Source organism: Cololabis saira, chromosome 16 (assembly GCF_033807715.1).
Source record: "Cololabis saira isolate AMF1-May2022 chromosome 16, fColSai1.1, whole genome shotgun sequence".
Lineage (NCBI taxonomy): Eukaryota > Metazoa > Chordata > Actinopteri > Beloniformes > Belonidae > Cololabis > Cololabis saira.
This window is the reverse complement of record NC_084602.1, coordinates 1,044,901-1,060,573: the sequence shown is the minus strand read 5'-3', so window position 1 is coordinate 1,060,573 and position 15,673 is coordinate 1,044,901. Positions and strand designations below refer to the sequence as shown.

The 15,673-nt window shown below is 49.2% G+C and overlaps 1 protein-coding gene across 1 annotated transcript in view; it reads right to left on the bottom strand.

Moving 5' to 3' along the window:
• Window positions 1-2,578: 2,578 nt before the first annotated feature.
• Window positions 2,579-15,673, bottom strand: part of mgaa (MAX dimerization protein MGA a) — a 92,806-nt gene continuing 79,711 nt past the window's right edge. The window contains exons 22-23 of the mRNA XM_061744462.1: window positions 12,684-12,806; window positions 2,579-3,232 (exon numbers count right to left, since the gene is read on the bottom strand). Of these exons, the coding sequence (XP_061600446.1) occupies window positions 2,670-3,232; window positions 12,684-12,806 (686 nt within the window). The 3' untranslated portion in view covers window positions 2,579-2,669. The remainder of the gene's footprint in view (window positions 3,233-12,683; window positions 12,807-15,673) is intronic.

The following is a 15,673-nucleotide window of genomic DNA, read 5'->3' as shown; positions in this document are numbered from 1 at the left end:
AGTACAGCTTATTATTCAACGTTGATAGAGGATAACAAAAGTAACCCACGTTTTCTGTTCAGCACTGTAGCCAGGCTGACAAAGAGTCACAACTTTGTTGAGCCGTGCATTCCTGCAGCTCTCAGTAGTGAGGACTTTATGAGCTTCTTTAACAGTAAAATCACGAGAATTAGAGAAGAAATCAACCAGCCGGTTGTAGGTGTTTCTTCAGCTTTAGCGACTTCCCTAGGCTCTGACTTGTCTCTAGACTGTTTTGATCCTGTAGACCTCCCTGAGCTGACTTCACTCGTTAATAGAGCTAAGTCTACCACATGTATGTTAGACCCCATCCCGACTCGACTATTCAAAAAATTTTTTTCTCTTATTGGTGCGACAGTACTGGACCAAATCAACCTATCCCTAAGCTTAGGATATGTACCACAGGTTTGGCAGTAATTAAACCTTTACTTAAAAAAACTTCTCTTGACCCAGACACCTTAGCTAATTATAGGCCAATTTCTAACCTTCCATTTGTATCTAAAATTCTGAAAAAGGCAGTTTCAAGCCAGTTATGTGACTATTTGTATAGAAATGATCTGTTTGAAGTCTTTCAGTCAGGGTTCAGAATGCATCATAGCACAGAGACAGCACTGGTTCGAGTTACGAATGACCTTCTTATGGCCTCAGATAAGGGATTAGTTTCCATACTGGTTCTACTGGACATCAGTGCTGCTTTTGACACTGTAGATCATGGCATTTTACTGCACAGGTTAGAGCACGTTGTTGGGATTAAAGGGACAGCTCTACGTTGGTTTAAATCATATCTATCTGACAGGTTCCAGTTTGTTCATGTACATGAGGTTTCTTCAGAACAGTCAAGGGTCTGTTATGGTGTTCCGCAGGGTTCAGTGCTAGGGCCAATCTTGTTCAGTTTATACATGCAGCCATTGGGAAGTATAATCCAGAATCACGGCATACACTTTCATTGTTATGCTGATGATACGCAGCTCTATTTGTCTATGAAGCCGGATGAAACAGAACCGTTGGTTAAACTTCAGGCATGTCTTAGGGACATCAAGGACTGGATGTCCAGAAATTTCTTGCTTCTAAATTCAGATAAAACAGAGGTTATCATTCTTGGTCCAGAGCATCTTAGGAAGGGACTAGATGGTGTTGCGATGGCTTCCAGTGCAACTGTGAGAAACCTTGGTGTTGTTTTCAATCAGGATTTGTCGTTTAAACCATATGTTAATCAGGTTTGTAAAATAGCGTTTTTCCATCTCCGTAATATTGCAAAAATTTGGAAAATCCTCTAGCAGAGTGATGCAGAAAAACTAGTTCATGCGTTTGTATCTTCTATACTGGATTACTGTAATGTGTTGTTAGCAGGATGTCCAAGTAATTTGCTGAATAGGCTCCAGCTGATCCAGAATGCAGCAGCACGAGTACTGACAGGAATCAGCAGGAGAGACCACGTCTCTCCAGTGTTAGCGTCGCTCCATTGGCTACCAGTGCATCACCAGTGAGAGTCGCCAACGGACAAAACCTCAGAAAAGTGCGTACGCCAGCCTTGGTGTGTGAGTGAAGGACTAACTTTCTACGTTCAAATCACTCTTTGAACATCTGACCATGAGCTTAGAAAGTGGCGTACGTACGTTTTTTGTGTGCCGCACGTTTTGTATATGAGACCCCTGGAAACTCCACCCTCCCCTGGAAGGATGAGGGTGTGCAGCTCTGGTCCTCCTGCGTGTCTCAGGTGCTCCAGCCCGACACCAGCAGAGCTGTGGACACCGGCGTGTTCAGCCTATCTGGTTGTAGTGATGAGATCAGACTCAGGGGTTCCTAGAAGACCTTTATTGATATTAAAGTTTCTGTAGTAACATCTTCATCCTGTTCTTCCAGGCTCCAACATCCATTTCCTTTAAAGTGTCTGACAAACAAACTGCAAACATGATGAACAATAATAAAACTGTCAGGAGTCGAATGTCAGAAAAAAGTTGCATCACATGGAACAAATATTTAATAATATTCAAATACTTCTCCAGAACTACGTTGTCGTTGTTTGGATCTTCTCCGCACAATAGTTTGAAATGACCTTTTTTCTCCTCAGACTGAATTAAAACCAGCAGAGTCCACTTCCTGTTTGTGTCAGCTGGTCCCCCCCCGTCCAACCAGAGGGGGGGGTGCAGGGCTGCACCGGTCCGGGGCACCCGGGTCACGGCCCCGGCCCACGGGTCGGGGCCCCCGGGTCACGGCCCGGCTCACGGCCCCCAGGTCGGGGCCCCCGGGTCACGGCCCCCAGGTCGGGGCCCCCAGGTCGGGGCCCCCGGGTCAGGGCCCCCGGGTCACGGCCCCCAGGTCGGGGCCCCCAGGCCTGCTTTGAAGTTGGTTTGTGCAAAAACTGTCAAGTTCAAGTCAGACTATGTTTCAGCCAATCAATACAGAACTTCATTGATCTGCATCAAACATCTGATTGTCTCCTCCGGTTCCACGGCAACGGGACGACCCACTGTTGCTGTGGCAACCGCCTCGGGCTGATGGGAAACAAGACATCTCATGAAGGGTTGTAGTGCTCCAGATTCAAATTGTTCAGCAACGTTGGAAACCAGATGGTCAAGAACACAAACATGACCCTGGAACCCTCTGATCAATGATCCGATCGGTTCTGATCGGAGGTTAAACCTGGATCATCAGCTGGGAGAGTTTCCCCTCAGTCCCAGGGGGACCAGCCTGGGCATGGGCCTCCAGGCAGCCCCTCCACCAGCCCCCGCGCCCCCGGCTGCTCCGTCCCTGCTGGGGCCGGCCGGGGCCCCCGGGGCCCCCCCCAGGGTCCCCCCCAGCTTCATGTGCAGCAGGGGAGGGGGGACCGGGGTGTTTCCAGCAGCAGGCCCCTGCTGCGGGGCCTGGGCCCCAGGACCGCCTCCCTGCTCACTGGCTCCGCCCAGTCTGGCTGCTGTGGTTGTCGTGGCAACAGTCTGCTGGTTCAGGAACACGATTTCGTTGAGGAGCGATGACCAGTTCTCGCCGGCGGGACTCTGGGAGGACTCGGGTGCGGGAGGCGGGGCCTGGATCACGGGAGGCGGGGCCTGGACCACAGGAGGCGGGGCCTGGACAACGGGAGGAGGGGCCAGGACCACAGGAGGCGGGGCCTGGACCATCAGAGGCGGTCGCAGCTGGACCACGGGAGGCGGTCCCAGCTGGACCAGCTGCTGGGGAGCTGCATCCGTCAGCAGGTGCAGCAGGTTGTTGAGATCTGAAGATGTAGAAGAAAAGCGAAACGGTCAGATGGTGTTGCGATGGCTTCCAGTGCAACTGTGAGAAACCTTGGTGTTATTTTCGATCAGGATTTGTCGTTTAAACCATATGTTAATCAGGTTTGTAAAATGACGTTTTTCCATCTCCGTAATATTGCAAAGATTAGGAAAATCCTCTCGCAGAGTGATGCAGAAAAACTAGTTCATGCGTTTGTATCTTCTAGACTGGATTACTGTAATGTGTTATTAGCAGGATGTCCAAGTAATTTGCTGAATAGGCTCCAGCTGATCCAAAATGCAGCAGCACGAGTGCTGACAGGAATCAGCAGGAGAGACTATGAGATTAATCAAACTTTTTTTTTTTAATTCAAGATCTTTTTATTGGAATTTTCACAAAGTAAAAAAGGTGAAATGCTGCATGTCGATTACAAATATTTTGAGTAGGCATGGGCATGTTAATCATAGCATACACCAGTGTACAAAATATAAAAAACAGTTAAACAGTATGAAAAAATATAAAATAGTAACAAAAACAAACTACAGACCAAACTAATCCCTCCCATGTCACTGCCAGATTACTAATCACAATATGAGGTCATTCTATCATCAAAAGCCTGCACTAGGAATACAAAATAAATATGAAGTATAGTTCACAGGGTCTGGAATGCTTCTAGAAAAGGTCCCCACACTTTCTGGAACTTATTTGATTGCTGAAGCGAGTATCTAATTTTCTCCAGTTTTAAGCAGGACATGATGTCTTCCAGCCATTGTGCACGAGTAGGAGGGAAGGGATCCTTCCACCTGAACAGAATTGCCCGACGAGCCAAAAGGGAGGCAAAAGACAAAGTGTGCCCCTGTGCAGTGGTTAACTTCCTTCCTCCCTCCATGACCCCAAACAGGGCAGTCAGTGGGTTTGGTTCTAATCTGATTTTAAGCACCAGAGAGAGAGTATGAAATACTTCCATCCAGTACTTGTTTAGACATGGGCAGGACCAGTACATGTGGATGAGAGAGGCTTCTGCTACTTTACATCTTACACAGTATGGACTAATATCTGGGTACATGGAGGATAACTTTGCTTTTGAAATATGAGCCCTGTGTACCACTTTAAACTGAATTAAGCAGTGACGTGCGCACAGGGAGGTTGTATTAACCAGTTTGAGTATGGACTCCCAGGTATCCTCTGATAAGGGAAGCCCTAAGTCCTGCTCCCATGCTGCTTTGAGTTTATCTGTAGGGGCACTCCTAAGATCCAGCAACATGCCATAGAAAGACGAAATGAGCCCCTTTTTGAATGGGTCTGTGGCAAGAACTTTGTCAACTGTGGTCAAGCCTATCGATGCACCAGGGCTGGGTGTCTGGGAAAGAACAAAATGTCTAGCCTGAAGATACCTAAAGAAATGTGATTTTGGAAGGCTGAATTTACTACTTAACTGCTCAAAAGATGCCATGGTGCCGTCTATGAACATATCTCTAAAACGAATCATACCCCTCCTGTGCCATTCCTGGAAGGTGGGGTCCTCAAGGGATGGTTTGAAAGAGTGATTTGATGCAATGGGGCTAAGAAGAGAGAAGCTGTGAAAACCAAAAAACTTCCTAAATTGGGCCCAAATTCTAAGAGAATGTTTAACCACTGGGTTTTTGATTGATTTAAGTGAAGGAAGTGGAAGTGAGGAGCCGAGTAGGGCAGGAATTGACAGGTCATCAGTTGGATGTAACTCCATCGCCACCCAGTCAGGGCGGTCAGCGCCGTCGCAGTAGAAGGACCAGAATGCAAGGCAGCGCAGGTTAGCAGCCCAATAATAATAACGAAAGTTTGGGAGGGCCAGACCACCTGCAGACTTAATTTTTTGAAGGTGAGTTTTGTTCAAACGTGGCCGTTTACCTCGCCATAGGTATGAAGATATAACTGAGTCAAGGGACTGAAAAAAAGAACCAGGAATAAAGAGTGGTAAGGTCTGGAAAAGGTACAAAAATTTAGGTAAAATGGTCATTTTGACTGAATTGATGCGACCCACAAGAGACATTGACAGGGGTGACCATTGTGTAAGGATTTGTTTGGTCTCATTTAACAATGAGATAAGATTCTCTTGGAGCAGGTCTTTGTGTTTCCTTGTCACAGATATGCCTAAATAGGAGAATTTGTCATTTGCGATTTTAAAGGGAAAATTGGAAAGGTCTAAAGCATGCGATTCGAGATTGGTAGGGAAAAGCTCACTTTTGCTGAGATTCAGTTTATAGCCTGAGAGTTTCCCAAACTGACTGAGAAGTGACAGCGCAGGGGGTAATGAGGCCAGAGGGTGAGAGATGAAAAGCAAGAGGTCATCGGCATAAAGCGAGACCTTATGTTCCCTGCCACCTCTCCAGATACCGGACACATCCTCACAAGATCGGAGCGCTGTGGCAAGCGGTTCGATAGCCATGTCAAAAAGCATGGGACTAAAGCCGGAAATATACTCAACGCACGTAACCTGCGTAGCCTGCGTAGCCTGCTTTGTGTCTGTTCATGCTCCACTGCGTACGTCGCGTACCACCCGAGTAGAGCCTGTCATACCGATGGTGACCGATAGGGGGCAGTAAGCAGAGCAACAGTTGGAAAAGCTACTTATATTAAGTAGCAGAAGTAGTAGCAGCAGCAGCGGTAGCAGATTAGAAAAACGAACACTTTTACAGGACAATATTGGATGATGTAGGAGATTATAACATCGTGTGAATGTGTATGAGTGTGTATGAATGTTTGTGGTGGTCGGAGGGGCCGTTTGGCGCGATATGGCAGCCACGCTCCCGTCAGTCTGCAGGGCAGCTGCGGCTACAGACGGAGCTACCACCGGGGAGAATGTGTGTGAATGAATAATGATCTCTGTAAAGCTCTGGGTGCCTAGAAGGAAGCTAAAGAAAACCATAACATTATTATTATTATTATTACTCTTTTTTTAATGTGTATTACTTATTTATATTACTGTTTTACCCCCTTCCCTGTGTGTGTGTGTGTGTACTTCTGCTACGTGAGTTTCCCCGTTGAGGGAGTAATAAAGGACTTATCTTATTATTATTGCTTATTATCAAAAGTGGATAGTCTTTCCAGACTAATTTATCCAGCATTCTCCTCACCCATCTCAACAAGAATGACGAAACAATAAATCCAGTTAATTTTAGGTTCATATGGAGAAGTAGATGTCAATATAAGAAAGATTAACATGGTAAAAAAATGTATTGTTCCTAATATGATTCCAAGTCATTCATTTGCAAGTCATTCAATAGTATTTTTATTGAAAAACAGAGTATTTAAAATAAAATAAGTCCCGTCAATTGACTCCCGGCTCCCGGCTCCGCTTCCTCCCGGCTCCGGGAGGCACCGAGGCTCGGCGCGTACCTCCGCCGGGGCTCAGGCACCGAGGCTCGGCGCGTACCTCCGCCGGGGCTCGGCCGCCGGGGCTCCGCGGCCGGGGCTAGGCGGCCGGGGCTCGGCCACCGGGGCTCGGCCACCGGGGCTCGGCCACCGGGGCTCGGCGGCCGGGGCTCGGCCACCGGGGCTCGGCCGCCGGGGGTTGTCCGGGGCTCGGCGGCCGGGGCTCGCCATCCGCGGTACTCCCGGGGACTCTAGTCCCGCAGCACCAGTGAGTATTTTGACCGGAGAGATTATAAAATATCGGACTTCGGCATATTTTACCGGACAACGGAAACCCTGGGGGGAAGTTAAATATTGCATAAATATATGCACGGGGAACTTTCTCCAGGGGAGAGCAGCATAGTCGTGCCAGCTGGGATCAGACCGGGAACAGCGATACTAGCGGCCAGAGCGAGAACTGCAGGTCGCGTACGCGTTCAGTGTCTTTTTGAGAACGTGCACGTCGACGCGTCAAATGTACACAGGATACGCAGGATACGCGAGACGTGACGTCACGCGTATCCTGCGTCTCGCGTACGCGTTCTGAACTGCAAGTATAAACGCGGCTTAAGGGGGCACCCCTGACGGGTTCCACGATGCAGATTAAATGGTTTTGACCGTTGAGAGTTAGTACGAATTGAGGCTGTTGGGTGTAAATAGAGAAGTTTAATCCACAGAGCAAAGTTCGGACCAAAACCAAACCTGTCCAGCACAGCAAAGAGATAATCCCATTGGACGCGATCAAATGCCTTCTCCGCATCCAGAGAGACAACGCATTCAGGGATAGCCTCAGAGGCAGAGTAGATAATATTGAACAGTCGCCTTGTGTTGAAGTAAGACTGCCTACCTTTAATGAAGCCAGTTTGGTCTTCAGATATAATTGTGGGGAGGGCATTCTCCAGCCTATGGGCTAGGACTTTAGCTAGGATTTTAGCATCTGTGTTTAAGAGGGAGATGGGCCTGTAGGAGGCGCATTCAGTAGGATCCTTCCCTTTTTTAGCTATGAGGGTGATGCAGGCCTCCGAAAAAGAAGGAGGGAGGGAACCGTGGCTGAAGGATTCTGAAAGAACTGAAGATAGCAATGGGGAAAGCAAAGTAGAAAATTTCTTTAGAAATTCCGCCGGGAAGCCATCAGGGCCAGGACATTTACCCGACTGCAGTGAAGAAATGGCTCGAGTAATTTCCATCAGGGATATCGGTTCTTCTAATGTCTTCTTTAGATCTGGTGAAAGACTGGGAATACTAAGACTATTTAAAAAGTCCGCAATCTCATCTCGATCAGTCTGAGATTCCGAGGTGTATAGCTGGGTATAAAAGTCCCTGAATGCTTCATTTATGAGTAAGTGGTTACATGGCCATTTGGTAATCGAATCTTAGAAATATTTTGTTTAGCCTTAGAGCCTTTAAGTTGGTTGGCTAATAATTTGTCAGATTTGTCTCCATAAACATAAAACCTGGTTTTACTTTTCAGAAGTGACTGTTCAATTGGGTGAGTGGTAAGCAGGTCAAATTGAGTTTTAAGTTCTAGCCGCTTTTTGTAAAGATCTGGGGATTTAGTCCGAGAATATTCTTCATCGACCTCTTTAATTTGGCGGGCAAGGTCTGATCGCTCCCTATAAGATTTTTGCCTCACCCTAGCAGTGTAGGATATAATCTGTCCCCGGAGATAAGCCTTGAGGGAATCCCAGACAGTTAGACTAGACATTTCTGGAGTCATATTCGTGGATAGGAAAAAGGCTATTTCCGTTTCCATTGATTTAACAAAATTTGTGTCCGACAGCAGAGTTGAATTGAATCGCCACTGTCTGTCTCTCTGAGGTAGGTCAGGAAGGGACATGGTTAGAACCACAGGAGCGTGGTCGGAAATGACAATGCTCTGATAAGCACAGGAATGAACCAGGGGAATCAGTTGATTATCAATAAAAAAATAATAAATCCTCGAGTATGTGTGGTGCACCTGTGAGAAAAAGGAGTATTCTCTGTCACATGGATGTAAAGAACGCCACACATCACAAACACCGTAGTCAGAAAGGAACGCCTGAATAAGACGGGCTGACTTACTTGCTGTGCCGGGGTTGGTAGAGGATCGGTCTAGGACTGGGTCGAGCCAGCAATTAAAATCACCACCAAGTATGAGAGAATATGTATTAAGGTCAGGGAGCAGTGAAAACAGTCGTTCAAAAAAGACTGCATCATCTGAATTAGGGGCATATACGTTCACAAGTACGACCAATGTATTGAATAATTTCCCAGAAACGATCACGTAGCGACCAAACTTGTCAGAAATCACATTGTGCTGCTCAAATGAAACATCCTGACTGATCAGAACTGAAACTCCTCGGGCCTTAGCTTGAAAGGAGTGAAATCTCGGCCCTGACCACCTCGGGAACAGGCGGCTATTATCAGAACTGCGAATATGAGTTTCTTGTAGAAAGGCTATTTCTGTTTTAAGGTGTTTTAGATGTGAGAAGATCCTCTTCCTTTTAACAGGGTGATTCAGACCCTTAACATTCCAGCTCACCAACTTCAAGTATCTACTCATAATATCTAAGAAGAAAAATTAGGTGTGCACAATGACCTAGGCAAAAAAAAAGAGAACGGAAAGGAGGTTGAATGTGACCCACATTAAGTAATGAGTTGAAAAGAGTTAATGCAAAGTTTCTGGCAGTGACATATCCCCCCGACCCACCCTCCCCAACTAAGACAGCTGCTATAGAAAAATAAAAAAAAAGCAGCAAGCTCTTCAAAACAAACATAGTGCAATAACACATCTTCCTATCCTACACACTAATAACTTTTGCTCCCGTATCATGGGTGTATACATATTAGCACCTTAAAACGTGTAGATGTAAATAAAAAAAAGGAATACCCTCTCAAATCTTGACCTGGAAGTCCCGATATTAGCCCAGAAATATTTGTACAAAAATATAAAACGTCCGACTTAAGCAGCGTAAAAGTAAGGTTAACAGCTTACAATTATTACAAAACTTATAGGTAAATCGGAAAAGCTTTTTTTCTTTTTTTTTGTTTTTCTTTTCTGTTTCCCTTCTCCCTCTCCCTCTCTCCCCCTTCACCACCTAGTTTTCCCCTTCCCTCAAATAACCAAAAAGAACTGCAAATTAATAATATTTGCAAAGGGGCAGTCAAACTAACAGAGAAAATGCTGGTTGTCGCGGGGTACTCACCCTCCCCTCAGGAATGATGCGAGCTCACCCTCCCCTCAGGAATAATGCGAGCCCACCCTCCCCTCAGGAATAATGCAAGCTCACCCTCCCCTCAGGAATAATGTGACTCACGTAAAAAAAAAGAGAGAGAAAAAAAAAAAAAAAAAAAAAAAAAAAAAAAGTCTGTGAGCGTCAGTGAGCCGCACCGGGCTGCAGGCGGAGCCGTGACAGCCTCCAACAGTCCCGTTACGGCGGGTTTGAAGTTTTGCTGCGACTCGTGATGAATTTGCGCGCCTCATCCACGGAGCCGATCCACTTCCTGGCCCCCCCGGACAGCGTGAGCCGGAGCCGGACGGGGAAGAGCAGAGCCGGCTTCAGACCCAGCTGGCACAGCTCCGACATGACTCCGCTGTATTCCGCTCGTTGGCTGGCAACTTCGGGGCTGTAATCCTCCAGGACCCGGACGGTGTGGCCGCGATATTCCAACTTTCCCCTCCGGCGCGCCTCCCTGATGAGGAGATCTTTCGTCTGGTACCGGTGAAGGCGGAGGATGACCGGGCGCGGTCTCTGTCCCGGGGCCGGCTTGGCGGCGAGGGAGCGGTGCGCTCTGTCTATCTCCGCCGGTGACGGCAGCGTATCATTCCCGAACAACTCACACAGCAGCTTGGAGAAGAAAGCCGCTGGAGACCCGCTCTCGGTCGACTCCGGTAAGCCCAGGATACGGATGTTCTGCCTTCGGCTCCGGCTTTCCAAATCCACCACCTTAGCCTTCAGCCGAGCATTATCATCCCGTAAAGTCGAGCAGATGCCTTCAAGATCCGTAACTCGCTGGCTGAGGTCTTCTGTGGCGAGTTCAAGGGACGAAACACGCTGGCCATGGTCCTCGACCGCGAGCCGCGTTTGGTCGAGTTTGGAGTCGAGCTGACTGAAAGTATTTTTGAACTCGGCGGCCAGGGCAGCTCGGTGTTCCTCCAGCAACGTGGTAATGGCCGCCAGGGTTAAGACAGCGCCAGCATCGTCCCTCTTGCCCGACTTGCCGCTCTTTGAAGCCATCTCGGAGGTAAGTGGGCTCGTTCGAGACAAAAAAAAAGAAAAACAGCAACAGGGAATCCTTTTTAAAGGAAAAAGTTTGAAAGTTTGAGGGCTTGGTGGTTTAAAAAGTTTGGCATTCACGGGAGCACTCACGAAACACGTCTACTCCATCTGCTCACCAACCGGAAGCCCCCGAGATTAATCAAACTTTTGAACTAGTTTCTGTCCTTATGAACCGTCACATGCTTTTGATATACTCAGAGGGTTGACTGTCCTGGGACAACTGTCCCATTGTTTTTTTAAGGTTAACCAAAGGTTAGCCTGGACCATCTGTTAAAGACCTCCAGCAAAGTTCCCGTTTTGTCCAGGAAGGCATTTGACCTATATGACCCATTGCTTTTAAAACTTAAGCTTCTGCATACCACAGATTAGTTCCTCTTTAACTGAAATGTCACATGTGTGACCTTTTAACCTTGATGTCTGTTACCTCCGTATGTGTGTTCTTCCAATTGTCCATTATCTATTCACTGACAGTCCGTATATGGTCATTTCCTGCCGAAGTTTCTCAATAAAAGCGTCATGCAGAGGAGGATCTTTGGGGAAGCATTTGCTGTCAGGGGCTCTGCCTCTGTCACTGTGCTGTCCCCGTCCTGCAGGAGCGCATTTGAAAATCATTTTAACAGTCTCTGGTGTTTTCCTCGTTATGAATTTATGTAATGTTGATTTGAGGACCTAACAAGACCACGTCTCTCCAGTGTTAGCGTCGCTCCATTGGCTACCCGTAAAATTCAGAATCCAATTTAAAATTTTATTACTTGCGTATAAAGCCCAAAACGGCTTAGCTCCGCAGTATTTACAAGACCTGATAGTGCCTTATGTTCCTGGCAGAGCTCTCCGTTCTCAGAGTGCAGGTTTACTCGTAGTTCCTAGAGTATCCAAATGTAGATTTGGAGGGCGGGCGTTCTGCTATGAGGCACCATTACTATGGAACCAACTTCCAATCTGGGTTAAGGAGGCTGACACCACCTCCACCTTTAAAACTAAACTTAAAACCTTTCTGTTTAGTAAAGCCTATAGTTAGTGGTCCTGTAGTTTCTTGTGCTGGCCCCCCTCTTTTCTCTTTTGTGCATGTTTGCAGGCCGGAGCCATGGGAGCTTCGGGAGCTGCGTGCTGGCCTGCGGTCCCCCACCCCCCTCTGGTCATCCCGTTGCTGCTTCCACCTGCCTGCGGTCCCCCACCCCCCTCTGGTCATCCCGTTGCTGCTTCCACCTGCCTGTGCCCCCCCCCTCTGGTCATCCTGCTGCTGCTTCCACCTGCCCGCGCCCCCCCCCCCCCTTTGGTCATCCCGCTGCTGCTTCCACCTGCCTGTGCCCCCCTTCTTTCTTCCCTCCTAAAGGGGAGTTTTTCTTGCCACTGTTTGGCTTAAGGCTTTTCTCCCACTATGGGAATTTTTACCTGCCATTGTTTATGTAATAATTGCTCGGGGGTTTATGTTCACGTTCTGGATCTCTGGAAAGAGTCTAGAGACAGCATCTGTTGTATTAGACGCTATACAAATAAAATTGAATTGAACTGAATTGTTCTGGGGCTGAAACCTTCACTATAACACATGAAAAAGAAGGTCCACTCCAGTGACCCGGAAGAGGCCCCCAGTCCTGCTTAGGTAGAACCAGGGATGGAGGGAAGCTGCAGATATTCACCATGACTGAAGGAACTGCTCACAGGACCAGGTGAGGACTGTTTTCAAAATAAGAGCTGTGTGCAGTACCTGAGGACGAGGTGAGGACTGTTTTCAAAATAAGAGCTGTGTGCAGTACCTGAGGACGAGGTGAGGACTGTTTTCAAAATAAGAGCTGTGTGCAGTACCTGAGGTGGGCACCGTCTGCAGCAGCGTGGCTCCCACCATCACAGGGTTCAGGGTCAGAACTTGCTGCCCTGGTAGAGACAGAACCTCCGTCAGAACCGGCGCCTCCGGCACAGAACTCTGATCTGGAAGGACATGAGAAATTAGACTGATCCCAGAACCAGAACCAGCCCCAAGACTGATGTCAACACAGATGCAAACTGATACGTTAATGACACGTCCAGGTCACCCATATGATCAAACACACAACCAAAAATGTAAAATATTCTAAAAATATTCAAACTGATCAAATTCAGCTTCAAAATGATTTACCGGTAATTGATTCAGCGAGAAAAAGAAATCTGGACGGGCAGTACTACACCCGAGACGGCAGTACTACACCAGAGACGGCAGTACTACACCAGAGACGGGCAGTACTGCACCAGAGACGGGCAGTACTACACCAGAGACGGGCAGTACTACACCCGAGACGGCAGTACTACACCAGAGACGGGCAGTACTACACCCGAGACGGCAGTACTACACCGGAGACGGCAGTACTACACCAGAGACGGGCAGTACTACACCAGAGACGGGCAGTACTGCACCAGAGACGGGCAGTACTACACCAGAGACGGCAGTACTACACCAGAGATGGGCAGTACTACACCAGAGACGGCAGTACTACACCAGAGACGGGCAGTACTACACCAGAGACGGGCACTGGTACTACACAAGAGACGGGCAGTACTACACCAGAGACGGGCACTGGTACTACACCAGAGACGGGCAGTACTACACCAGAGACGGGCAGTACTACACCAGAGACGGCAGTACTACACCAGAGACGGGCAGTACTACACCAGAGACGGGCAGTACTACACCAGAGACGGCAGTACTACACCAGAGACGGGCAGTACTACACCAGAGACGGGCAGTACTACACCAGAGATGGGCAGTACTACACCAGAGACGGGCAGTACTACACCAGAGACGGGCAGTACTACACCAGAGACGGGCAGTACTACACCAGAGACGGGCAGTACTACACCAGAGACGGCAGTACTACACCAGAGACGGGCAGTACTACACCAGAGACGGGCAGTACTGCACCAGAGACGGGCACTGGTACTACACCAGAGACGGGCACTGGTACTACACCAGAGACGGCAGTACTACACCAGAGACGGGCAGTACTACACCAGAGACGGGCAGTACTACACCAGAGACGGCAGTACTACACCAGAGACGGGCAGTACTACACCCGAGACGGGCAGTACTACACCAGAGACGGGCAGTACTTCACCAGAGACGGCAGTACTACACCAGAGACGGGCAGTACTACACCAGAGACGGGCAGTACTACACCAGAGACGGCAGTACTACACCAGAGACGGGCAGTACTGCACCAGAGACGGGCAGTACTACACCCGAGACGGGCAGTACTACACCAGAGACGGGCAGTACTACACCCGAGACGGCAGTACTACACCAGAGACGGGCACTGGTACTACACCGGAGACGGGCAGTACTACACCAGAGACGGGCAGTACTACACCAGAGACGGGCAGTACTACACCAGAGACGGGCAGTACTACACCAGAGACGGGCAGTACTACACCCGAGACGGCAGTACTACACCGGAGACGGCAGTACTACACCAGAGACGGGCAGTACTACACCCGAGACGGCAGTACTACACCGGAGACGGCAGTACTACACCAGAGACGGCAGTACTACACCAGAGACGAGCAGTACTACACCAGAGACGGGCAGTACTACACCAGAGACGGGCAGTACTACACCAGAGACGGCAGTACTACACCAGAGACGGGCAGTACTACACCAGAGACGGCAGTACTACACCAGAGACGGGCAGTACTACACCAGAGACGGCAGTACTACACCAGAGACGGGCACTGGTACTACACCAGAGACGGGCAGTACTACACCAGAGACGGGCAGTACTACACCAGAGACGGGCAGTACTGCACCAGAGACGGGCAGTACTACACCAGAGACGGGCAGTACTACACCAGAGACGGGCACTGGTACTACACCAGAGACGGGCAGTACTACACCAGAGACGGGCAGTACTACACCAGAGACGGGCACTGGTACTACACCAGAGACGGGCAGTACTACACCAGAGACGGGCAGTACTACACCAGAGACGGGCAGTACTACACCAGAGACGGGCAGTACTGCACCAGAGACGGGCAGTACTACACCAGAGATGGGCAGTACTACACCAGAGACGGCAGTACTACACCAGAGACGGGCAGTACTACACCAGAGACGGGCAGTACTGCACCAGAGACGGCAGTACTACACCAGAGACGGGCAGTACTACACCAGAGACGGCAGTACTACACCAGACGGGCAGTACTACACCCGAGAGGGGCAGTACTACACCAGAGACGGGCAGTACTACACCAGAGACGGCAGTACTGCACCAGACGGGCAGTACTACACCAGACGGGCAGTACTACACCAGACGGGCAGTACTACACCAGAGACGGGCAGTACTACACCAGAGACGGCAGTACTACACCAGAGACGGGCAGTACTACACCAGAGACGGGCAGTACTACACCAGAGACGGGCAGTACTACACCAGAGACGGCAGTACTACACCAGAGACGGCAGTACTGCACCAGAGACGGGCAGTACTACACCAGAGACGGGCAGTACTACACCAGAGACGGGCAGTACTACACCAGAGATGGGCAGTACTACACCAGAGACGGCAGTACTACACCAGAGACGGGCAGTACTACACCAGAGACGGCAGTACTGCACCAGAGACGGGCAGTACTACACCAGAGACGGGCAATACTACACCAGAGACGGGCAGTACTACACCAGAGACGGCAGTACTGCACCAGAGACGGCAGTACTGCACCAGAGACGGGCAGTACTACACCAGAGACGGCAGTACTACACCAGAGACGGGCACTGGTACTACACCAGAGACGGGCACTGGTACTACACCAGAGACGGCAGTACTGCA